Genomic DNA, 25,453 nt, shown 5'->3' with positions numbered 1-25,453 from the left:
ACCTGATTGGATCATTGCCAAAACAAGATGACACCCGATTGGCTCTCTAAACCCTCCTGCTCATTCAAATGAAGGAAAGCTACTGCATATCAACCTAAGCAAGTTGTGCTTCGTTTTTCTGGTTATTTGGCTATAACTTTTGATAGAATACAGATAATTGAACGAACTTTGTTGCATTACAGTATTCATTAAAGTATCTTTCCACTGGTATATAATTTTATGGTATTATTCCAAAAAAAGATTGCCACAATTTTGGCCACTCGTATCTGTGACAACAGCAAGTTTTTGAGATACTATGGAATATCTTGATAATGGAAAAACTGAGGTTCAATTTGCCTCTCAGCCTAACTGACATCACAGGGTTTCTCCTGTCCTGATTGAGGCTTAAGATGCACGTGGTTTCAGAGCAGGATATCCCTAGTTAACCTTAATGTGCTGAGGGGGAGGGGAACAAATTGCACAGATGAACTTAAGAGCATGCCCTGGTGAGTCTATAGATTACACAGAGAAGGTCATAAATAGCCACATTCATTGACAGAGATTTCCTATTTTTCCATTATTACTTGAAGTGTCGGAAATGGGTAGTTTGGTCAATCAAGACCAGAATTATAGGCCTCTGGAACATACTGAAGTGCTTCCTTCTGGCACTTCAGGGGCTTGGTTGGGTGTATTATTCTCCTGTGATCCTCCAACTTCTTCCTTACTCCTCACCTTGCTGTCAGAATTTATTTTGTAAGCTGCTTGGGGCAAAGACCTGTTCTCTTCTGTTCAGTTGGAAGCACAATACATATCAGAGGTGCAGTATATAATCTGTGGGTTCTAATATTACTATAATGTTCAAGGATTATTATCTCAATATGTAATGAGTGATGCCTGAGTAGAAGTGCCATAAAATTCTTGCATTTGCTCCTTGGTTGATCCTGAACTCACCAGAAACCCTTCTGTGCTAGGAGAAAAGGCAGAGGAATGTGTGGGGCAGCTGAAAACACCCAGTGTCAGTTCTGACAGGATCCCCGTCTCAGTGTGCCTGACACTTTCCCTGCCTCTAGTTTTACAATAGTGCAAAAGCCAGCAAAGATACCAGTTTACGTGGATAAAACAAGAGAAGAGAGAAACCAGTTATAATTGAAAACACTATTGTAACTGAAAATATAGATATATAAAATATGTCTGTATTTGAGCATGTAAACCAATCTCTTATAACATTAAAAAGCCACGTTTTGATAAAGTATCAAATTTTCTCTGCAGTATTCAGTAAATAGTTTCCAATTTGCTAAAAAGTTACTTTACAATTAGCTCCCCCCCCCTTACTCTCCTCTTCCTCCAAGGAGCTCAGGGCAGCGTTGTGTAGTGGTTAGGAGCAATGAACTCATAATCTGGTGAACCGGGTTCGCGTCTCCGCTCCTCCACCTGCAGCTGCTGGGTGACCTTGGGCCAGTCACACTTCTCTGAAGTCTCTCAGCCTCACAGAGTGTTTGTTGTGGGGGAGGAAGGGAAAGGAGAATGTTAGCCGCTTTGAGACTCCTTAAAGGGAGTGAAAGGCGGGGTATCAAATCCAAACTCTTCTTCTTCTCCTTCTTCTTCTTCTTCCCCTTCCCTCCCCCTCTTCATTTTATCTCTACAACCTTCCCATGGGGTTGGCTAGAGTGAGAGATAGAGCGAGTGACCCAAGGTCAGCCCAGCAAGTTTATGGGGATTTGAACCTGGCTTTTCCCTGTCCTCCATGATCCCTCTAACCCCTACTCCATGCTGGTTCTGCAGAATGGACCCTGTCCAGAAGGCTTACATTTAACCTTAGGTAGAGAAGATCACTTTTTATTGAATACTGCAGAGAAATTTCTATATTTGCTCAATCAAAATGTGGTTTTGAATATTAAAACTACTGTATTGTAAATCAATGAAATATCTGGGTTGGGGTCACCAGACAAAAGCAACTGCAAATGTTTTCTATCACTGGCATTTTTGTGTGAAGGGGATGTGTGCTAAATCCTGATATTGTTCAAATTCACTTGCTTCTTTCACTGACCGTTGCATGACGGATTGAAACAGCAATCCCAGTGAATCGTTTTTTCCCCAATTTTCTACAGCTCTAGTACTTGATGCTCTTCTTTCAGCAGCAGATATGTAGTATGAGGAGGCCAGCCATCTGTGAAGTGTTTCGCATGAAAGATGCTTGATAATCCTGTCTATTGTATAAAGAAAATATTACCAAGAGCAAAATCATTTTCTCACATCAGTTCAGCTATCTGTAGCCTTTTTTCACATAGGAGATGAGAGGAGAAAAGGGAATATCCCTGTTGTCCTGTGTCTGTTCAGGGTTTGGAAAAACGTTATACTCTACCCTTCAACTATTATTTATTCATGACATTTATATCCCAAGGAGCGCAAGGGGCCCTATATGGGCCTCCCCATTCCTCACTTAATCCTCACAACAACCCTGTGAGGGTAGGCAAATACCACAGATGCATTTGCCTAAGCAATGGCTAAAGGAAATTCACAGGTAGCAAAAGAGGCATAACCAGCATAACACATGAAGAAACTGTACACCTGCTATTTTTAAAGACATTGTTTGATCCGTTATTACTAAAGTAGTACCAGCCTTCAGGCACTTGGCATCAAGCACCCTCAGTCTGTTGTTTTAGAAAGCAGTTGTGGCGATTTGAGATGTTCTGATGTCATGAAATGTTCATCAAATTTCTAGTTCATGTGGCATAAGAGCAAGGTCTGATCTATACATTCAGCAGAATGACATGATAAACAGCTTCTTCTTCTTTTTCTTCTTCTTCTTCATTTCCCTGGAGACCCCCCAAAAGATCAAGAAAACGTGTATTCCTGTACATGCACCACAACTAATAACAACAGATAACATCCGTAGAACATATGAGTGAACTCTGGAGAGTTTGTAAAGTTATGGAGTGGTAGAACGAACTGTACTGATTTGGACTGTAGATGGGGGTGCCACTTTTAAATACTCTCTTTCATGTTAAAAAGAAATCCTTGCAAGTAAAATAACACTACTAGCACACAGGGAGCTGGCTGGCGTGCTTCCTCCCCCTCCTATTTTACATAGAGCAAGGTAGAACCGAGAGATGGCGACAAGGGGAAATGTGGAAAGAATATGAATTGACCCCCCCTCCCCATGTTCCTCATTCCTTTCCTTTCCTCCATTGTCTTCCATGTTGTGCTTTGGATTCTCCAGGCCTTGTCCACATGTGCTTTGTGAAGCACTGCTCACCTTCATGCTCTTACAGTATATCAATAATTATGCTACAAGTGGGCATGATTCTTAATTTTACATTTTTCTTACACCTGCTGCCTCTTTCTGTCAACAGTGTTGATTCCATCCCTGTTTCTACTTTCTCCCAGAATGGAGAATATTTTGACATAACTTGCAACTTTTTCACATTTTAGGGTCAGCAGGGAAACCTACATTTACCTGATACACTTACAATGTTACAATGAACTTATAAAACTTTCCACAGAAAAGTTAAGCATTTGAAATTTTTAAAAAACCTTTTCTGCTCCACAGGACTGATTTTCTCCATTTTGTTACAAAAAGTTATTAATGATTAACAATGCTAATGATTTATGATTTTCTCTGTCTTCCCTCTTCCCACATATCTTTTTATTAGACTGTTTTGAGAATAGTGGTTCTTGGTATATGGGACTACATTGAAAATAAAATAGAGGTAAGCAAAACCTCTGTTTTTATATTTAATAGCACCTCCATCCTTTGCAACACACTGTGCTGTGTTATTGTTTTCATTATTTTACTCAACATATATTCTGCCTTTCCTCTCGAAGAAGCCCAGGGAGGCAAATACATCAGTACTAAAAACAGTTTAAAAGGCTTCTAAAAACAGTTAAAAACATTCTCCCAACCAGTGATATATCAGGTTTTCCAAGAACAGTATCTTTCAGCTATCTGGGTAAAGAGGAATATTTTTAGCTTCCTTAATTAGCAATTAAAGAACACTGGAAAATGATTAGTTGTACTTAACCTTATTGTAGTACTTTTGGAGACTTATTGGTAGCAAGGAATGCTAAAGTTCTGTTCCCTGTGTGAAGCTGCCTTGTCTCAAGTCCTGTGATTTGCCCATCCAGCCCAGGAGGGGCTCTCCAGAGTCTTGGCTCATCTCATTGGCCACCTGATCCTCTCGGCTGGAGAGCCCTTGGTCCCTCCTCTAGGGATTGCCACAATAGGACTAGATTCTGTAGCCCACTAAGAAAGTCCTCTGTCACTAACTAACTAACTAGGATTGTTTCGTCTTTATTCTAGTCTCCTCCTCTCTCAGTTGAGCTTAATTTCAAATGCCCTAGATGCTGACCTGAGATTTGTACAGTTTATTATTAATTTCAATGAGTATAGTTCATACACTGGTAATTAGTGGCTGCATTTGCTCATCTTACTAAGCCATAGTGTGATTTTGATAAACCGTAGTTTGCTTTCATCTGGATCTGGAGATCTTAACTCCGGCTAGTTTAAATCAGGAGTGGGGAGCATGTAGATGTTGTTGAGCTCTCAACCCCCGTCACCCCCAGCCAGCATGGTCAAGGAGAATGGGTTGCAGTCCAGCAACAGCTGGAGGGGCCATAGTCCTGATTTAAACAGACTAGTTTCAGTAATTATGGGTTGAAATTGGCTTGTTTAAAACTCACCGTCTGTCCAAACAACATGACAAGCTACAGTGAAATAAAGTGGTAGTGAAAGCTTCTGGATTTCTCCTCCCAGCTGTGGAACAGGGAGAGCCGCACTATGTGCAAACATGGTCCATGTGGGGTGCCTTTGTTTAATGGGTGGAGAGCTGCTTTGGCCCCAGAAACTGAGCATGACTTGACCTTGAATGAATAACCCTCTGAATGGCTTGGGACAAGTGCTGAATGCCACTAAGACATGCAAACCATTCTAAGTACCACAGTATGATGCGTTGCTACATAGTTCTCCAGTGCAATGGCCCATTTCAGGGGGGAAACTGTTAAGTCTTATTAAAACAATAAAACTCATTTAGCTGATCCTCAATTAGTATCTTACTGAGATTCAGGTGCTACTGCAGATGTTTGACAAAAAACTTATCTGATGCATCCAAACGTTTATCCCCAGTTAAAAATGAGACAGTAATAATATCCATGACATCAATAGAAAAGAAAGAAGCCAGAAGGAGGAATGGTTTGACTCGGACTTGATGTTTGCTTTGTTGAACGCATTTTGATATTTGCATTCAAAAAAGGAGTGAGTAAAATGCTGTTTGTGAAATCCTTTTCCTATTAGGTATTTGATGGTGCTGTGATCATCTTATCCTTGGCTCCAATGGTGGCTTCTACAGTGGCGAATGGACCAAGCAGTCCTTGGGATGCTATTAGCCTTATTATCACACTGAGAATTTGGAGAGTGAAGAGAATTATTGATGGCAAGTTATCGATAACTTTTGTAAAGATTTGTGGAGGTGTAGGAATTACTTTTTAAAATAGTCAGTACAGTGGTGCCTCACAAGACGAAAAGAATCCGTTCTGTGATACTCTTCGTCTAGCGGTTTTTTCATCTTGCGAAGCAAGCCCATTGATGGATTAGTGGATTAGCGCTATTAGCGGCTTTTAGCGGCTTATCTGCTTATCGGATCAGCTGATTAGCGGCTTAGCGGCTTAGAAAAAGGGGGGAGGGGAAAAAACCCGCAGAAACTCGCAAGACATTTTCGTCTTGCGAAGCAAGTCCATAGGAGATTCGTTTTGCGAAGCACCTCCAAAACGGAAAACTCTTTCGTCTAGCGAGTTTTCCGTCTTGCGAGGCATTCGTCTTGCGGGGCACCACTGTACCTCTTTTCAAGTAGAAAGCCAGATTTTAGCTGGATAACCCTCATTGATAAGGTGGGGAAATTACCAGTGTTCCTATGGCAACTTTTTCATATTGTTTACCAGTTTCCTAGTAGCTGTGGGTAGAGTGGGAACTCTGCACTAAAATAATCCCTAATTTAGGCAGCAGGAACATTGTGTTGATTTTTTCAGAGTGTGAAAATAAAATGTGTTCGTGTGTATGTTTCGAAATTGGGATAGAGAATTTTGGGGAAATATGCAGGGGAGGGACTAGGGAAGTGTGGGAATTGTACTTAACTATGAAATCTTGCATCTGTGTTCTCAAAAGTAAACCTTGCTGAGTGAAACAGGAATTACTACTAGGTAAATAAGTGCAGGGTTGCAGAATACTATATGAATATTATGCGACCATAGTTATGATCTTTAATGTCCAGTTGATTTAAAGTAAAGCAAATCAAGCCCATTATTGGATTTCTCCAACTGAAACTAATAAGACATAAAATTGACCGTTTCAGAAACTTAACTGCTGTTGAATAGTAGTTGCATTTATTAGATGCATGACCATCTTTTCAAATAAACTCAGAGATCCCTTTGTTGTGGTTTCTAGCCTACGTATTACCAGTTAAGGTGGAAATGGAGATGGTGATTCAACAGTATGAGAAGGCAAAGGTCATTCAAGATGAGCAGCTGGAAAGACTAACCCAAATCTGCCAAGAGCAGGGAGTAAGGCAAAACTATATTTTCATTTTATAAATGTGTGTCTGTTATGGATTTTAATTTGTATGCTACTTTGCCACAAGATTTTTCACCCAGAAGTGGCTCGCAACACTTCAGATTATGCTAGACTCCAACTTTCTCCAACCAACATGGCCAAGGGTTAGAGATGATGGGAGTTGTAGTCCGGCATCTTCCAAAAGACTACAGGTTCCACTATCCATACTATGGGGGTTGGGCCAGAGGATTCAGCACATGTTTTCCATACCTGAGATCTCAGGTGGGATAGCTGCTATCTCCAGGTACTCCAGACTGCAGAGGACCCAGAATAACCTCTGCTAGTCCATGCAAGCAATACTGAATTGGCTGAAGCAGTCGTCTGGGTCAGTGCAAGGCAGTGTCTCCTGCGTTCCTATGAGGTTTTGCAGAGGATCCGAAGGATAAGAGTGTGAGGCATCTATGCCATTGAAATGCTGCCTCATACAGATAGGATGAGGGTGAACAATAAAAGACGATTGCAAAGCGTTCAAAGTTAGCAGAGCTGTGTAGATTATTAATGACCACCCTTCCTCTCCCCTTCAGTTAATTCAGGTAGCTTTGTGGTTTTTATCCTTTTTAAAAATCAAACCGTAACACTGGAAGTTGAAGAATTCTTGTTCCCTTTCAACATGGTAGATAATTTGTGAAACGGATTTTGGTTCTAATGACTATACATTTCCCACTGGCAGCATTTTTGTTCTGCTTCTTTTTATTCTTCTTCCCCTTCTTCTGCTTCTACTTGCAATAATGTTGATTTATTCCTAACAACCAATCATTTGCCTGTTTGTTGGCAGGCAGCCCAAATCACCCTGCCTTTTATTCTAGTCTAGTTCGCAACTGTCTCTTGGTTTGTGTGGTGTTTGTTTGTTTTTTAAAGAAATAATGTTAGCAACAAAGGCCCAAATTAATGGCAGTAAACATTGGATGGTGTCCCAGTGGCAGATGGGCATTCAGGCATTCCATCCAAAGAGCAAAATGATGACTGTTGCATTAGAGAAGAGCAAGCTTCAGCTTTAAAGCTTTCATTGATCTCTCCAAGGCTATGCCAGGCATCCTCTGCTACTGGCTATTTAAGAGAACTGTATGATTCCAGTCCTCTATATATTCAGCAAAGCACTAGACAAGATGGGGTGGCCCTTTTTATATGTCTAGCCATAAAAGGCTGGTGTTCCCTTGGGTCTCCTACTGGTCCCTGTCCTTTTATGGGTGTTTATAAATAATTTCTTAATGCAACGCACTGCTGAGGGGGATTTATTATAGTGTATTTAGTTCTTTGTCTGAGAGGGACTGAAAGCTGCTTCAGAAAAAGGTTTGGGGGTTGTGTGTGTTTTCTTATTTATTTAATTTAACTGGATTTATAAACTACTTAATCATCCATAACCTATAGGAAAAGCAAATTATTATTATTATTATTATTATTATTATTATTATTATTATTATTATTAATACCTCGCCCATCAGGCTGGGTTTCCCCAGCCACTCTGGGCGGCTTCCAACAAAATATTAAAATACAATAGTCTGTCAAACATTAAAAGTTTCCCTAAACAGGGAATGTCTTCAGATGTCTTCTAAAAGTCTGGTAGTTGTTGTTCTCTTTGACATCTGGTGGGATGGATTCCACAGGGTGGGAGCCACTACTGAGAAGCCCTCTGCCTGGTTCCCTGTAACTTGGCTTCTTGCAATGAGGGAACCGCCAGAAGGCCCTCGGAGCTAGACCTCAGTGTCTGGGCTGAACGATGGGGGTGGAGACGCTCCTTCAGGTATACTGGACCGAGGCCGTTTGGGACTTTAAAGGTCAGCACCAACACTTTGAATTGTGCTTGGAATCGTAGAATATAAAATGCTCTTTTAAAAATACTAGTAAAACAGCAAGTTATCTTAAAATTCAGCAAAATATAAGTAAAACCAGCAGTTATTAAAATATACATTGTAAGATAAAATTGCATATTAAAAATACGTGTCTGGATAGGCTTGCTTAAACATAAAAGTGTTTAGCAAGGGCCAAAAGCAATGCAAATATACACACTGCATATTAGAAAAAATGAAAAGTAAAGCAAGCTTGGTTGCATTTTTGTCTGTTGGTCATAAGAGGGCAGCAAAAGCACTATGTTTGTTTATATGTGTTAATCAGCTCACTATTTTTTATACGGCTTGTTGTCTCTGACATGCCAGTGTCTCTAGCACCTGTCAGAATTGCACATCTAGTTCATTGTATCAGAGGTCTGGATTTGCAAAAGCAAAAAGCAAATCATTGTTTTCTGGAAGAACTCGGGGGGCATGGCTTGGTAAAACCTGGTTTCAAAGAAACCAGGATCAAGTGTGTGTAAGTGTGCGCACAAGTGTGTTGACAACATGGAGCAGACCCCGCTCAGCCACTGTAACTTGTTGACTGGTTTTAAACCTGTCTAAACAGACATGGGATATTCCTGTGCCTGAGGTGGAAAATCCAGGAGTGGTGAGCATCTTCTACTGAGCAGCTCACTTGAACAGACCCCATGTGTATACACATACAGTAGAACCTCTACTCACGACCACAGTCTGTTCTGGAGGCCGTTCGGAAGTCGAAATGGGTCACGGCGAGAGGCACCGTTGTGCGCAGGCGTGGTGGGCAATTCCCCGTTCCTGCGCATGCACGAACGGCAGCAAATCCGCCGTTACTACTGGGTTTGCCACGGATGTTGGGTGAAATGGACACGAGTGGAGGTGGACGTAAGAAGAGGTTTGACTGTACTTGAATGTGCCTAGCACAGGAGAATTTTCCATTTACATAGCTCCGTCCTGCTCTGCCTCTTGATAGTGCCACAGATCCATCACATAAGGCAGCTGTCTCACTTTCCTTAGGGGAGGCTCACCTTGGGAAATTGCATTGGAATGGGAGCAGTCTCTGCATTGTAATGGCTGAAGTGCTGGGCTTAGAATGAGGAGACCCCTGTCAGCCCTGAAGCTTTGGACAACTTACTTTGGAGGGTCATGGTGAAGAGAAAATGGTTTGGTGGGAACAGTACTGAACTGCACCTGAACTCCTCGAAGGGTAAATGGGGTAAAAATACAGTTAGCAGTGAATTTCTGAGTGCAATTAAGTTTAATAGAGCTTGAAGGGCATAGGATTCCAAGCCCCAAAGAGCCTTTAAAAAAAAAAAGTCAGCATAATCTGTTATAAATGTTGGAAGTAAGGAAAACCCCTCTTCCTGGAGGGCATAGACTAGGTGAGCGTAAATGTTTCATTTGCCTTTTGACACATTAAATAGTTTTATTTTTTCAAATGTCCCATCTTGCTCTGTCCTGAATTGGGATTAAATAATGCTTTAAATTTAACAAATTTAAAATCAAATGAATGTTTTCAGGCAGCTGTGGCAGGCTTGATTTTGGAATACACGTTCAAACTTGAGAGTTTATCCAATCTCAAATTTGCTGTGCATGGATGGCACATCAGATTGCAGCTTTCAAACCACACAAAGTGTTTGTTTGAATTTGTATTCTGCCCTCGATCCACAGATCTCAGGTTGGTTCACAACAGTGAGATTATTGGTTTAGTTTTGTTCTTAATTTTATTATGTATTTTGTGGTTTTTATATAGTAAATTTATGTTGTGAACTGCCCTGAGATCTTTGGGTATGAGGCAGTATGCAGTCGCCAGGATCGGTGCAATAGGCTCAAACCATCTTGCCCTAGTGAGCAACCTGGCCACTGAATTCTGCACCAGCTGAAGTTTCCGAACTGTCTTCAGAGGCAGCCCAACGTATAACGCATTGCAGTAATCTAAGGTAAAGGTGGTGGCTTTTGGTTTGTAACATATTGCTGTTAGATTTTGTCTACAGGTAATGCAGCTGTAAAAAAATCTTCCTTTTTCTTTTGAATGATAGTACCTAGAAATTCAGCCATCATTCTGTGGACACCTGCAGTTTCACATTGTTCCCCTTGCATTGTATGGCTTTTTGGTCCCAGTATTCAGTTTCCCGCCTCTGTACATGTGTGTGCATGTGCTTGGGTATGCATGCACACATGTAGTTGTAAATATACATCTGATGAAATGGACTTCAAAGTCCGCAAAAGCTTATGTTCTTAACATTGCACATTACCGGTTGCTGTGTTTGCCGCAGTGAAACCGAACACCCTGGGCTCTCCACTTGACAGTACTCTGCCACACACAGATGTCAAGCTCAAAGCCGATAGCATTTGAAATGTGCATAAATCAAGTTGATATAACTGCTGTTACACAGATTATTATTTTTATGAATTGCAAACAGTGGGTTTTTGGATGCCTCTCTGTGAACATTGCGCAAGCACTAATAATTCAGAAAGTGTTTTTTCCCCAAGTGCAATATGCCTCTGTATCCACCCTTCCTCATTTTTTGTCTCACTCGTTCCTCCCTCCCTTTGGCCTCAGTTTGAAATTAGGCAGCTGCGGGCTCACCTAGCACAGCAGGATCTGGACCTGGCAGCTGAGAGGGAGGCTGCACTGCAGGTCCCACACCTGCTGAACAAGCAGAGCACCAACCGATACAAAGTTGTGGCGACTGGAGGGGATTCCGACGACGAGGCAACTGAAAACATCTCAGAATTGCGGGCGCCTCGGGGTGAGTAGTAGAGCCGGCTGCTTAATGCCACCCAACACGCTCCAACTGAGCACTGGCGCTGTGCAGTCTTTGTTCGTTTTAGTGGGACTTGTGTAGAATCTCCAGGGTCCGGTGTGTGTGTGTGTGTGTGTGTGTGTGTGTGTGTGTGTGTGTGGATAAGCAGTTGTGGTTTGCCAAGATGAAGCTGCCAGGAAATTCATAGCATCCTAGAACTGTAGAATTGGAAGGTGCCCCCAGGGTCATCTAGTCCACCCCCTGCAATGCAGGAAGCACAGCTAAATAATCCTTGACATATGGCCATCCAACTTCTTTTTAAAAACCTCCAATGCAGGGGATTCCACCACCTTCTGAGGAATAATAATAATAATAATAAATTTCTTGTAGCCCACCCATCTGACTGGGTTGCCTCGGCCACTCTGGGCAGCTTCCAACAAAGTATAAAGGAACACACCAAAACATCAAACATTAAAAGCTTCCTCAGGTGTCCTTCAGGTGTCTGTGAAAAGTCATATGATTATTTACCTCTTTGACACCTGATGGGAGGGTGTTCCACAGGGTGGGCACAACTACTGAGAAGGCCTTCTGCCTGGTTCCACGCAACTTCACTTCTTGCAATGAGGGAACCGCCAGAAGTAGCCCATTCCACTGTTGAACACAACTTAATGTCAGAAAGTTCTTCCTAATGTTTAGTTAGAATCTCCCTTCTTGTATCTTGAATCCATTGGTTTGGGTCCCACCCTCTGGAGCAGCAGAAAACAAGCTTGCTCTGTCTTCCGTGTGGGAGCCCTTCAAGCATTTGAAGATGGCCGTCATATCACCTCTCAATCTTCTGTTCTCCAGACTAGACAGACCCAACTCCCTCAACCATTCCTCATAAGGCTCTATTTCCAGATGACCCCTTGTCGTCTTGGTCTCCCTCCTCGGCACACCTTCCAGTTTCCCAATATCCTTCAACTGTGGCGCCCAGAACTGGATGCAGCACGCCAGGTGGGAATTGGGAACTGGGTTTGCTCTCTCAGCAGTTTTGTTTCCAGATAAGTCTCTCTGAAATTTTGGGCTGGAACTCATACCACAAGCTTCTCCTGGTGAGCATGTGAAGTGTTCCCCCAGGAAAGATTACAGTTCCCTTGTTAAAGCACCCATAGGTGTGCTGTCTTCTTTGGACAGCCTGACATATATCTCCCCGTAAGGGGCCCCTCTCCTATAACACTTCATTTATTTTTACCTTTTGGTAAAAATAGGTATTTTGCTATACCTATATTGCTGCCCAATAGCGCGTGTTCTCTGGGTGGTTCACATAAAATTAGCATTTTATTCGAGAGCTGCAGGAGTTAAAGAAGTGGGTGCAACCTCACATTTTATTTTTATTTCCAGGGGGTACTTTTTTAATTGACTGGCGTTGAGAACGAAATTCAGCTGAGTGAAATGGCAGTATAGTAAAATGTTGGAAAGCATGGCCTTAGTGCTGGAGCAGCCCAGCTACCCAACATGGTGCCCACTGAAAGTTCTTGGACTCTAACTCCCATCAGTTACAGGTCAGGGCTGGTGGGGGTTGTAGTCCGAAGGGGGGCCACATTGGCTACTTCTATGCTAAAGTGTGTGGTCAAAATCAAGCCACTTTTCACAAACATTTGTTTCAGTAAAGGAAGATTCTCAGCAAAGACTTTCTCTCTCCCTCACAATAGCAAAATGACCCCCATTTTTTTTGGAGTCCATGACAAAATATCCATGCCAAATCAATAGGCGTTTTCTGGCTTTGTTTGTATTTGGCCCTGTGGCTTTTAAGAGTAAGACTTTGCTTTTCCTGGAGCAAAGAAAACTGGCCACCTTTGTTATAGTATGTACGTCAGGGATGGGAAACCTGTGACTTACTAGATGCTGCTGGACTCACAACTCCCATCAGTCGCAGCCAGGATTGCCAGAGGTCAGAGGAGATGGGAGCTAGAGTCCAGCAACCTGTGGAAGGTCTCAGGTTCCCCACCCCAATATAAGTGAACATTTCAAAATTGAAAAGTCTGCAGGAAGTGATGAATTTTGTGAATTTTGTGCAATAAATAATTCCTATTTGTTTTGCTGCCTGCACACACCCCTCCCATGACAAAGGGCGATTGGAAGATTTCTCAGCCTACCAATAAGCTGTTGCACTAGTTGGCAGCAGCAGCAGGGAGGTGAACGTGGATGGTATGGAGTCCTTCCTGGTCCTATAAGTATTTCTGGCACAAACAAATTCATGGTCAGTTTTGTTGTGCTGTATGATCAAATCCCATTTACCACAGGCATGCCACTTTCCAAACTGGGTTTGCATCTAGCCTCCTTCATCCATTTACCCCTTTTTAATAAGATTTCTTAGTACCTTCCTCATGAGGATACTTTATAATTTATGCATGTTTTCCTCGAGGGTTACATTAGGAATGGACGAGAGTGGTTCACAATTCTAAGTAGGTCTGCTGAATTTATTGTGCTTCTGAGAGTCAGCCTTAAACTTTTATACTTTCTAGACTTTGTTTTCAGGTTGCCACAAGCACATAGTGTTCAAAGGCTTGGTCATGCATAAAACATAGCCAGATAAATCATTCTTGAATGTTGGTACATTACATTAGTACACTTAAGCGTGCAGAAGATTCACAGCCCACTTGGAAGCAAGTCTGACTAAAATCAATTGGACTTAATTTTCAAATGTGTGCCTTTTAGAGATGGAAAAGCAGAATGCAGCATGTAACAAAAGGGAGTTTTTCTTTGATGTAATACGGACAGTATGTCTTCTGAAGTTCCTAATGGTATTGTGCATATATCTAGTGTATTCATGCTTTGTGAAAGTTTTCATATACTAGACATAGATTCCATAGCTTCTCTCCTATTCTACATTTGAATTTGATTTTTTTTGGAAGTATAAATATTGTGCTTTTAGCATAGTTGAATATATTGAGACAGCATCAATCAGCTAAAATAACTGTCATAGAATGAAATAGAAATGGGGCCTCTCATGGGTTTTATGTCAACTACACAAAGAAAAATCAGAATATAGTATGAACTATTTTATTTTTAATTCATTGAAATATTTATTTCCTGATTTTTACACCAAACCCCTTCCTAGGGCACTAACCGTCCGAGACAACTTGGGACTAGAGAGGTAGTGTGGAGTATTACCCTAGATTTGTTTTGTTCATCTCAAGAAATCCTGGTAAATATAATGAATCTTTATGCACAGAGGGCAATATCAGATTTTAGTTCCGTGCTTGCTGCATATCCCCACATGAATTTCACCACCAATAATTGCCAAGCTTCTGGAATTTTTCCCTGGACATCTATGTTGCATTTCTCTTTCACTGTGATGTGACATGCTGATGTTGCTGTCTGTGGGCAGATCCACACCATGCTTTTAAAGCCCATCCATCACACAATGGCAGCATGTAACTTCCCACCAAAGAATCCTGGGAACTGTAGTTTGTTAAAGGTGCTAGGAATGGTAGCTCTGCAAGGGAAACTGCCTTTTGCCTGATGGAAATGGCCTGACACGGAACCACCAATTGCATTTGGCCGTTCAGGCGTGGGTCACAGCATCAGAAAACTCTGAAGCCTTCATCAGTGTGCCTAGAGAGGGAGAGGCATAAACCAGGTTGGGCAGTCATTTCCTGTGCAAAACCTGCCTTCAGGTCTCCTCAAAATCCTGCAGATTTAGAGACCTTCAATTCTGCCTTGAACAATGGGCTTTTAGTGAGCTGAATTTAGTGAGCTGAAACAGGATATTCCCTCTAAAGCTAATTATATCTCCCCCACCCATAAGGAACAATGGAAACATTCAGCGTGGGCTACTTGACCATGAAGGGCCGCAAAATTCCAAGAGAAACGTTAGACTTTTGCTGATTTCTCCTCCCCTCCCTTCATAATGATATTTTTATGGAGCAGTCCATAAGTTAAAGCTCCTTGGAGAGCAGCTGAAAATTTCACTGGTGTATTTACCTGGGACTTTGTGCAATGTTGGAAGTCCTCAAAGCCACAGGATCATGTTCTGTGTGCTACAGACATCAGCGATGCAAGCTGTACTTAACTCTTAAACAGTGCAGTATCCAGATAACTTTTCAATGATTACAGACAGTTTGCAGTTAGTTCTTAACCCACATGTTTATTTTTACCTACACAGGTGATTGACAATTGGGCAACTCTGTCTGCCTGTCAAAGTTGGTCCATGGGGGTGGGGAGGGGAGGATCTGTCCCACCAGCCAGATCACGTCCTCCCTCTAACGTGCTGGGAGCCAGAGCAGCTGTGTAAAACTCAGACCCAATTCACAGCCTCATAGCTATGTTTGGCCTTCCTGCATCTTCCCAGCCATCATCCAGAGTGCCTTATTTGAATGGTACACCCATGCGTAGGTGCCTAGTGACATAGGCAGTGGGACAAGAGCAGCGGGGAGATGGGGAGTGACAGCATCCGATCTGGAGATGTGTTTGTGGTCAGAGCGGGTGGTGGCGGTGGCAAATTACTTAAATTTCATTTCTCCAGTTACAGAATGACCAAAATGGGGCTTTTGGGGGTGTTCATAGGAATTATGTCAAAAATACTTAAATATAAAGAAGATGCCCAGTCTTTTCTGCTAGGTATGAAGAATCTCGTTCTGGCAACCAGGCAGGGATGTTCTTTGCACATCTGAGTAGAGTTGGTTTTCATTTTCAGACTGTTAATTGTGTTGGAAATGACTTGTGAAGGTTTTGACTAATGAAGAATGGGAATGCTAAAACTTTATCTAGCATTTGGATGGAGTATTCACATCTTTGTAAAATGTTACTTATTCGCATATTGCTAGCAGAATGTTCTGCAGATGCCAAAGAAAGTCTTTGACAGTATATGGCAGTCATACCAGTATCAACCTTTTTTCTGTTGAGTTTGCTCCTGTAAAAATCCTTTTAAAACTTGGAGATAAAAGCCCCAGTCTTCATGGCACGCCAAGATCACAATGTTAACTCATAGTATTTCCTTTTCAATCCATTAATCTTTTTCTTAATACATTATTAGAAATACACATTTCTTTTAACCTTTGCAAGCATGCAGTTGTTTCCCTATTCAGGCACACATCCTGAAGACCATTTTTGGACAGGGGAAGAAAAGGGATTTTAACATGTTTTAAGCATTCCTAACCAACTACTTCATTTTTTTAATGGAGTTAGTAGTGATCTTGGGGGTAGCAGATTCATTCTGGTGGTGCCCCGTTTCTCTCCCACTTTTCCCCTTGTGTTAATTCCTGCAGCCCTATAGCATTGTCTCATCTTCCATTAAAACAATTAATGCTTTGTAGGAAGCCCTTGGAACCTCGGAGCGTGTGTTTGTTATGCTGTCCCCAGAGATAGCTAGTTAGCTTATTAAATGAAGTTGCAATAAGGCAGCCAAAGTGAGGAGGCAATAACGACATTAGACTGTCTTTTATCTGAAGCTGATCCATCAGTGACGACTCTTTGCTTAATAAAAGGCAGCCTGTTTGTTTTGTCATATGCTGGCAAAGTTAAATTGGGTTTAACTAAGATGAATGCACTTGCATTAAAAATGTTTAATCATTCTTGATCATAGATTGAAATAATGCAAAAAAAAGTTACTTTACAGGATAGAAATAATGCAAAAACACTTATCTTAAATAAGCTAGAAATAGATGTAATACCAAAAAAGCTTACCTTATGGTAAATGGTAAAAAAATCTAATTAATTAATTAATAAGCTAGGTTAGTGCAGACAAAGCTATTAATCACTAGGGTAGTGAATTAAAAATGTGTTATGAAAAAGAGCAGATAAGATATTGGTCAAAATATTGGTCAAAAAATGTGTGTGTGAGAAGGGGAATCCCTCTTTGCTGATGTCAAGCATCTTAAATTTTTATAAGTACTTTAAAAATTAAAGCTGTCTAATTAATCAGGGCACTTCGTTATGTAGTCACAAGATTAATCCTATCATTAGATTATTCCAAGTGTTGCACGTGCCCAGTTGCCGAAAGCTCAGTGGGGGAGGGGCACATGCTCTGCATGCAAAACATAGGATCCGTCTTTTGGATTTCTAGATGGGCAAAGACTTAATATGGTGTTAGGTAGATGAACCAGTTGGTATAAGGCAGCTAAAGGGAAAAATGCTACTTAATAATATCTTCTTTTTAAAAAAACACCACCAGACAAACCTACTAGTGATGTTAGGTGGTGCTGGAATTGGAGCACTTACATTTGCTTAGCTATAAACCTAATAAAGCTATCGTCTCTTCCAGTAATATTGCTCTGAACAAAGAATAACTTTACTGAGAGAATTGGGTACCAGCAGGCAGAATTCAGTAGGAGCAGTGGAAACTTTAAAAAATGAATCACAAATGCTGTTAGCCATAAGCTTCCAGCTGTGTTCTCTTAAAAACAAAGTCATGAAGTTGCATTGAGTGGTGCCCTGTGGTGGAAGTGCAAAGTATCGCCGATGAAACTGCTAAATATCCATCATAATGAAGTGGACGAAACTGCCTCTCTCAAAACATACTGAAGTGTGTTCATCTTTTGTGGCTAGCAGCAAAAGGATAAAATTTATATCTCCAGGCTTGCAAGAGAATTTACTATTCATTTCCCAAATTTCAGATTCCCCTGAGTATAAACATATAACTTTGCATGCCTGTACCTGAACATATGGTACTCAGAATCTTGTGTGCTTGTTTGCAAAGCCCATGACTTGAGCATAGATGCTTTCAACTTGTAGAAACACGATCATTACCTAAAAAGACAAAAATGAACAAGATGGATATCGGTCATGTATGATCTAAGTGAAATTCCTGCCTTGCAGGGGGTTGGACTAGAAGACTCTGAGAATCCCTTCCAACTCTACATTTCTATCATTCTATTCTCCGAGTCTAATAAGACTTGTGTTTCTCATACAGGAGAAGTTGCCTAGTCCAGGATCAAATGGGGACAATTTCTTGTCTCTAAATGCCCCAATCCCTTACATTAGGAGATGCAATGGAAGAGTCGTATTGTTTATCACTTCTTGTTGTTTACAGTGTTGGCCTTGGCTGGTACACAGCTTCCATTTCTCCCTCTCCTTGAATGCATGTACAAAGAAATCCTCCCCTCCCTTTTAATTCAGTTTAATTCTTATAATTCTTCCTTCAAAGGACTTTGGGTACAGTGATTTCCCCCCCTGATGTAGAACACTCATTTCTAAAGGTCCTTCATCCCCATTTACAGTCCAGCAGTGCCAAGGGGTTCTTCTGGTGAAAGCCACCACAGCCTTGAAAATGGATTATATTAATAGACTTCTAGTATAGACTTAAGTACAGTATCAAATCCGTATACATCGTGGTTGAGGCTACTAGTCAGACTTGGCATTCCGTATACCTCTGAATGCCAGTTGCTGGAGATCTTGAGGGTGAAAGCGCTGCTGAGCTCATGTCCTACCTGTGGGCACCTGGCTGGGAGCTCTGAGAACAGCATGTTGGACCAGGCGGGTCTTTGATCTGATGCAGCCGGGCTGCTCTTGGGTCCTTACAAATGTTGGCATATTGATCAGTTATTTGTATGAGTCTTGGTCAGTGAATCTATTAGAGGGTTTCCCCTAGTCCTGCTTTCCAGTGCTGCATTCTGAATAATGGACCACAGGGGTTTCCATCCAGCTGTGTGTTGCAGCTTGCCAACCCTTCCAAAAATGTTTCTGCTCCCTCGTAGCTGCAGCACCTTCAGTGTTAGCACACAGAAGGGTCCTTCACAGCCTCTCAGCATCCCTGGCCCTCCGAAGCAACGTCAACCTAGCTGTGTACGCCATTATGGCTACATGGCATTTATAGTATCAATTATGGATGACTGAAATGAAGTGTATTTTAACAGCAGATAGCTGAAAAGCCTTGCAGTGTATTCCTAATCTGGTGGTATTGCCTTGAGCTACACTGAGGCTTCTTTTTAAACTCAGACATTATCAGAAAGCACACCTCTGACTGCAGGCATTTAAAGATCAACAGAGGCCAAAAAAGCTTTTAAAGAGCCAATGAAACCAGGAAGGCATCCATGTTCCCTTTCAGTGTCAAGTTTGATTGCCGTCTTAGGAGTGCAGCTATTTTCAGGTACCAAGCGCTTAGTGGTTTGGGCCTTGTTGGGTGGAGAAAATGTGGCGCGGAAAACATCTGTTCCTTTCACCTGCAAACCACAATGTGCTGTGAAAAAGGCAAGGCTGCAGCCACAGAAACCCAGGGGGCCGTGGAGGATCTGGCTCAAAGGAATGAGCATAAATTTGTCCTCCCTCCCCTCCGCCCTCCTCCTGGAACACAGTATCAAAAAGAGCACTTAAAAGGAGAGGGTGCTTTTAAAGCATGTGATATGCCTCAAAGTGGGCAGATCAAGTTGCTTTTCTGCTTGGGTGTTCTTGCACTTAAAAAACACACGTCATTTTCATATCTCCACAGCAATGTTTTTCATCTCAGCATCGTGCAGTATCTCTCAGCATCTTACATTTATGTTGCTGAAAAATTGCAGAATTAACTCTGTTTTCCTACTGGAAAATAATGTTTTTCAAGGAAACTAAAGGGCTAATCTCTCCAAAAACTGCCCTCTGCAAAGGTTCGACAGAAAAGAGAAAAAGTTGGCTTAGAAGTCCAAATTCCATGAAGCTTTGCACCTCCTCCCATTCAATATATGGGGAAATCAAAACATCTGTAACTTTTCATTTTCATAGAATTGGATGACATTTGCAGGCATTGTAGCCCTCCTGCCAAATGATAAGGGAACAGATGTGTATTTGTGCTGGTCACCGTTTCCATTTTGATTCCCATGCCCCTCCAAAAAAGGAATCATCTATAACTTGTTTTCTTTTTGGCAGAACTGGATTAAGCTTGCAGGGAGATCCCCTTAGAAGAGCTTGAACGCTGCCAAATGGAAGGATGGCTGTGCCTATAAGGGCAATCTTTACAGTTTGGCTGTCATTAAAAAGGGATTCATTTAATTTGTAGGCAATTTATATGGATGTAGCATAGAAAAGAGAGGTGCCCCTAGGGAAACAGCCAAATTACAGAGAAATAGGATCAGGGTTTCTTTTTTTCCAATTTTTATTTTCGAAGTTTCAAAAAAACCCAATTTTTTACACATACACACACGTTTACATTAAACCATAATCCATATCAGTACATTTATGGGGTTCCCTGAACCCCCGGACTTCCCCCCCCCTTGGCTTCCAGAATTTAACTTCCTTTTTTACTGCATCTAATTACATTTATCTAAATTATTACACTTCAATTTTAAATTACAAGTGCTATGTCAATCCTGCTAACATCAAATGTTTACAGTGTTATTTAATATATTCTACAAAGTTATGCCATTCTTTGTTGAATTTCTTATCCTCTTGGTGCCTGATCTTCCCGGTCAGCCTTGCCATCTCCGCCTAGTCCATCATCTTCATTATCCATTCTTCTTTCAATGGGGCTCTTTCTTCTTTCTATCCCTGGGCAAAAAACATTCTTGCTGCTGTCGTCGCATACATTAACAGTAGTTTCTTAGCCTTCGGTAATTCTTAGAATCATAGAATCATAGAATCATAGAATCATAGAGTTGGAAGAGACCACAAGGGCCATCGAGTCCAACCCCCTGCCAAGCAGGAAACACCATCAGAGCACTCCTGACATATGGTTGTCAAGCCTCTGCTTAAAGACCTCCAAAGTAGGAGACTCTACCACACTCCTTGGCAGCAAATTCCACTGTCGAACAGCTCTTACTGTCAGGAAGTTCTTCCTAATGTTTAGGTGGAATCTTCTTTCTTGTAGTTTGGATCCATTGCTCCGTGTCCGCTTCTCTGGAGCAGCAGAAAACAACCTTTCTCCCTCCTCTATGTGACATCCTTTTATATATTTGAACATGGCTATCATATCACCCCTTAACCTCCTCTTCTCCAGGCTAAACATGCCCAGCTCCCTTAGCCGTTCCTCATAAGGCATCGTTTCCAGGCCTTTGACCATTTTGGTTGCCCTCCTCTGGACACGTTCCAGTTTGTCAGTGTCCTTCTTGAATTGTCGTGCCCAGAACTGGACACAGTACTCCAGGTGTGGTCTGACCAGAGCAGAATACAGTGGCACTATTACTTCCCTTGATCTAGATGCTATACTCCTATTGATGCAGCCCAGAATTGCATCGGCTTTTTTAGCTGCCGCGTCACACTGTTGGCTCATGTCAAGTTTGTGGTCAACCAAGACTCCTAGATCCTTTTCACATGTACTGCTCTCAAGCCAGGTGTCACCCATCTTGTATTTGTGCCTCTCATTTTTTTTGCCCAAGTGCAATACTTTACATTTCTCCCTGTTAAAATTCATTTTGTTTGTTTTTGCCCAGTTCTCTAATCTGTCAAGGTCGTTTTGAAGTGTGATCCTGTCCTCTGGGGTGTTAGCCACCCCTCCCAGTTTGGTGTCATCTGCAAATTTGATCAGGATGCCCTTGAGTCCATCATCCAAGTCGTTGATAAAGATGTTGAATAAGACCGGGCCCAAGACAGAACCCTGTGGCACCCCACTAGTCACTCTTCTCCAGGATGAAGAGGAACCATTGATGAGCACCCTTTGGGTTCGGTCAGTCAGCCAGTTACAAATCCACTGAGTGGTAGCAGAGTCAAGACCGCATTTTACCAGCTTCTATTATACCTAATAAGAAAGCCTCTGTTTTTTAAACAAAAATCATTTTAAACTTTTCCCCCAGATCATTATAAATCATTTTCCAGAAGGCCTTTGCTATTTTACAAGTCCACCACATATGATGGAACGTACCCTCTTTAGCTTTAGCTTTACACTTCCAACATTTGTTGGTCGAATTCTTATACATTTTCACTAGTCTTGTAGGAGTCAAATACCATCGGTACATCATTTCCATATAATTCTCCTTTAACATACAGCAGGCTGTAAATTTTAAATCCTCATTTCACAACTTCTTCCATGAAGCAAGTTGTATATTATATCCCACATCTTTTGTCCAATGTATCATTACAGATTTTACTTCCTCATCTTTTGTTTCCCATTCCAGCAATTTTTTACATTTTCAACAGAACCTTATCGTTGTTTCCCAACAGTTTTTTCTGTAAGCTCGAAACATTCTTTACCAAAACCGTCTCCTTTATCCACCCTAAATATGTCATTTACCGTATTTTTCCATGTATAAGACGATGCTTTTGGCTAAAAAAAAATTAGGCAAAAATTGGGTGTCATCTTAGACACGGATAGTGAGTGTAGAGGGGGCATGTGTGATTAAAAAAAAAGCTAAACAACTTAATTTCTTAATTTGGGGTTTAAAAAAATAGGGGTCGTCTTATACATGGGGGCGTCTTATACACGGAAAAATACAGTAATTGGTGATATTGTAGCCAATCAGTTAGCAGATGTCTTATGTCTTCAAACTTGGTAAATTTCAATTGGTTTTCCTCCTCGGTTAACAACTCTATATACGTTGCTCATTCTTTTTCCACATTTATTTTTTTGACTAACGTTTGTAATGGTGATAATCACCATGGGGTTTTATTCCCTAATAAGTTATTATATTTTTCTCAAACAGCATAAATTGATTTTCTAACAATACAGTTTAGAAATCCTTATGAACTTTTGATTTTCCATACCAGAAATATGCATGCCACCCAAATCTATTAGCATGGCCTTCCAGATCTAAAATAATCTGGATTCCTCAAAGTCATCCATTCTCATAGCCAGCAAAGACAAGACATCTCAATATAATTTTAAATCCGGAAGGGCGAATCCACCTCTTTCTTTAGCATCTGTTAGTAACTTATACTTAATGCTAGACTTCTTCCCCTGCCAAATAAATTTAGATAGATCTCTTTGCCATTGTTTGAAGTGTCCTCTTCCATTGATTGAAATAAAAATAACATTCTTGGGAGGATATTCATTTTTATTACCGAGATTCTTCCCCATAATGATAATATCATTCACCCCAGCGCCTTGGGGGGTGGGGCCAGTGCAGCTGCTCAGCTGGGGGGCGGAAATTCTCCCACTCCCCCAGCTGAGCAAGCCCCATGTCTTCATTGAGGGGCAGGCACCCCTGAACAGAGGTTTAAAGGAACCCCCACTCCAGCTCCAGCTCGCTCAAGCCATAGGCAAAGTCAGGGCTCTGTTATACTTGAGGAAGCCCTGTGAACACTCCGTTGGCAGGGCTCCCTCAGTCTTTGGGGAGTTGGGGGGCAAGCAAGCTGCCTCTGTAGCTCGCTGGGCACCGCAGGCAGAGGGACTCTGCAGTTTCACCCACAATATACCAGCAGGTGAAACTGGCATCACAGTCTGGCCCTCGTACCAGTATTGATGCATCACCCAGGCCTAATAGGGAGAATTAAAAGGGATTTGCTTCCTTCCTTGTGGGTTGGGGAGGTGATGAATTTGTTATGAAAATGGCACATAGTGGACAGGTGCCCCTGGGAAAGTAACCAGCATAATTTCAGAAGCGTGGGTGTAGGAGCTGGGGTGCTATGATGAATGAAGAGCTACGCTTGTGTTCTGCTCACTTGGCCCCAAAATCGTGGCCCAGAAGCAGAAGGATTTGTGTGTTCGGCATTTTCCAAGGCAGCAGTACTAGCACAACTAGCACAGAGAACGGAACAGACAGGAGCAAGGTGGTGCATTATGTCAGTTCAACATCCCTTCTTCAAAACACAGTGATTGTAGAAGTCTGATAAAACATTCCCTCTGATTTGACCTGTCAATCATGCAAATGCTCCCCCTCACACACTGTTTTATTTTCCTCCTTTGTGAAGAAATATTGCTTTGAAGCTGTTTCTCTCTTACACATCTTGCATGGAAGTAATCCTTGTAGTCGAATATATGCTCACCACCATGTTTGAGACAAGTACTCTTTCGTGTCATATTTCACACATGATTTGTGCCTTTCTGCTCTCTTTTTTTTCTTTTTCTTTTGGATAACCAAGTATAGCCCTCAAACATCACATGAGGAACTCACAATTTTGTGTTTTGAAAATGCTGTGTGAAATAGGATTCTGAGTTTCTTCCCATAATGGCATTATGGGACCATGTGCTGGAGAACTTAATCTAGTACATGATTGGAATTTTTCTGTTGACATTTCCCCCATTTACATTCACAGAGACCATGGTCAAAGACGATATGAACAACTACATCAGTCAGTACTACAATGAGCCCAGTAGTGGTAAGTTTGAATTCTAGAAACTAAAGAGGCTTGCTGCCATTTCTCAGCAGCTGAGCCAGAGTCAGGCCACTGACTCTGTCTGGCTCAGCATTGCTGATGCTGAGAGGTTGGGGGCTCTCCGGGATTTCAGTCTCCCCCAGGGCTTGCTCAGTCAGACTTGCTGCATGCAGAGCAGATGTCCCACCACTGTGATGTGGTTACTGATGCTGAAGCAGGTTTCAGGTGAAGAAGGCTCCAGTGAGAGGCTTAATTCTAAAACTAGAACCTGTGTCCCTTGAGCTGACCTCAGAAGGGCATCACCTGACTTCACCACACAGAATGAGGCAGGTTATAGTAGCCAAGGGAAAGCGTTCCACATGTTGGCTTCCTACAGTGGTACCTCAGAAGTCGAATAGAATCCATTCCAGAAGTCCGTTCAACTTCCAAAACGTTTGGAAACCAAGGCGCGACTTCTGATTCCAAAGAATGTTCACAAACCAGAACACTCACTTCTGGGTTTGTGGCGTTCAGGAGCTAAAGCATTCGACTTGCAAGGCGTCTGCAACCCAAAGTAGGGCTATATTCTGTGACTGGCCCCTGGAAACTGCAAAGTGCTCTTCTTTAAGCCCTGCTGCCGAATCTATTTCTCCTTCTCCTCCCTTCCGGTAGAAACATTCATGTCTGCCCATATTGGGAATGGGAATATGTTGATCAGCTCCCATGAGCCTCAGTCAATATGGCCAGTGGTCAGGGATGGTGGGAATTGGAGTCCTATCTAGTACAGTGCCGCTGAGCAAGCTGTCTGATTCCAGCAGATCTTGCAACCAACTTCACCCAACTGCCCACCCGCCTTTCTGTCTAGCAGCTTGGAAGAACACAAGCCCTGTTAAAATCTGCACCTCCCTGTGCAATCCGCTCTGTTGTATTGGCATAGGAAGGTTTCATGCCATGTCGAACCTTTCATCTTCCAGCACATCCTTATGGATGCCCTTTAAACATCTGGTAGCAATTATTATTCAAAGGCTTCAATATTACTGATTTTTTTGTTTTTATATTGTTGCAAACTGCTGTGATATATATTTATGATAAAGCATTATATAAATATTTTTATATATAAAGTAATTAATTAAATAATTAAAGCTTCATTTTGGTGACTGCTGGCCATTAGTAGTTTCTTACTCATTGTTTGCGAATATATTTGT

At 41.8% G+C, this 25,453-nt stretch overlaps 1 protein-coding gene across 5 annotated transcripts in view; it reads left to right on the top strand.

Moving 5' to 3' along the window:
- TMEM266 (transmembrane protein 266) overlaps positions 1-25,453 on the top strand; it is an 81,066-nt gene that overhangs the window by 52,529 nt on the left and 3,084 nt on the right. For 3 of the 5 annotated variants that reach the window (XM_081207764.1, XM_081207763.1, XM_081207766.1), the window contains 5 exons: positions 3,633-3,689; positions 5,270-5,408; positions 6,416-6,531; positions 10,949-11,138; positions 24,210-24,272. In XM_081207764.1, the coding sequence (XP_081063890.1) occupies positions 3,633-3,689; positions 5,270-5,408; positions 6,416-6,531; positions 10,949-11,138; positions 24,210-24,272 (565 nt within the window). The remainder of the gene's footprint in view (positions 1-3,632; positions 3,690-5,269; positions 5,409-6,415; positions 6,532-10,948; positions 11,139-24,209; positions 24,273-25,453) is intronic. The other 2 variants (XM_081207765.1, XM_081207767.1) reach the window with 2 other exon arrangements.

This window comes from Podarcis bocagei, assembly GCF_964188305.1.
Source record: "Podarcis bocagei genome assembly, chromosome: 9".
Taxonomy (NCBI): domain Eukaryota; kingdom Metazoa; phylum Chordata; class Lepidosauria; order Squamata; family Lacertidae; genus Podarcis; species Podarcis bocagei.
Note: the sequence above shows the minus strand (reverse complement) of the source record. Positions and strands in the feature narration are given on the sequence as shown.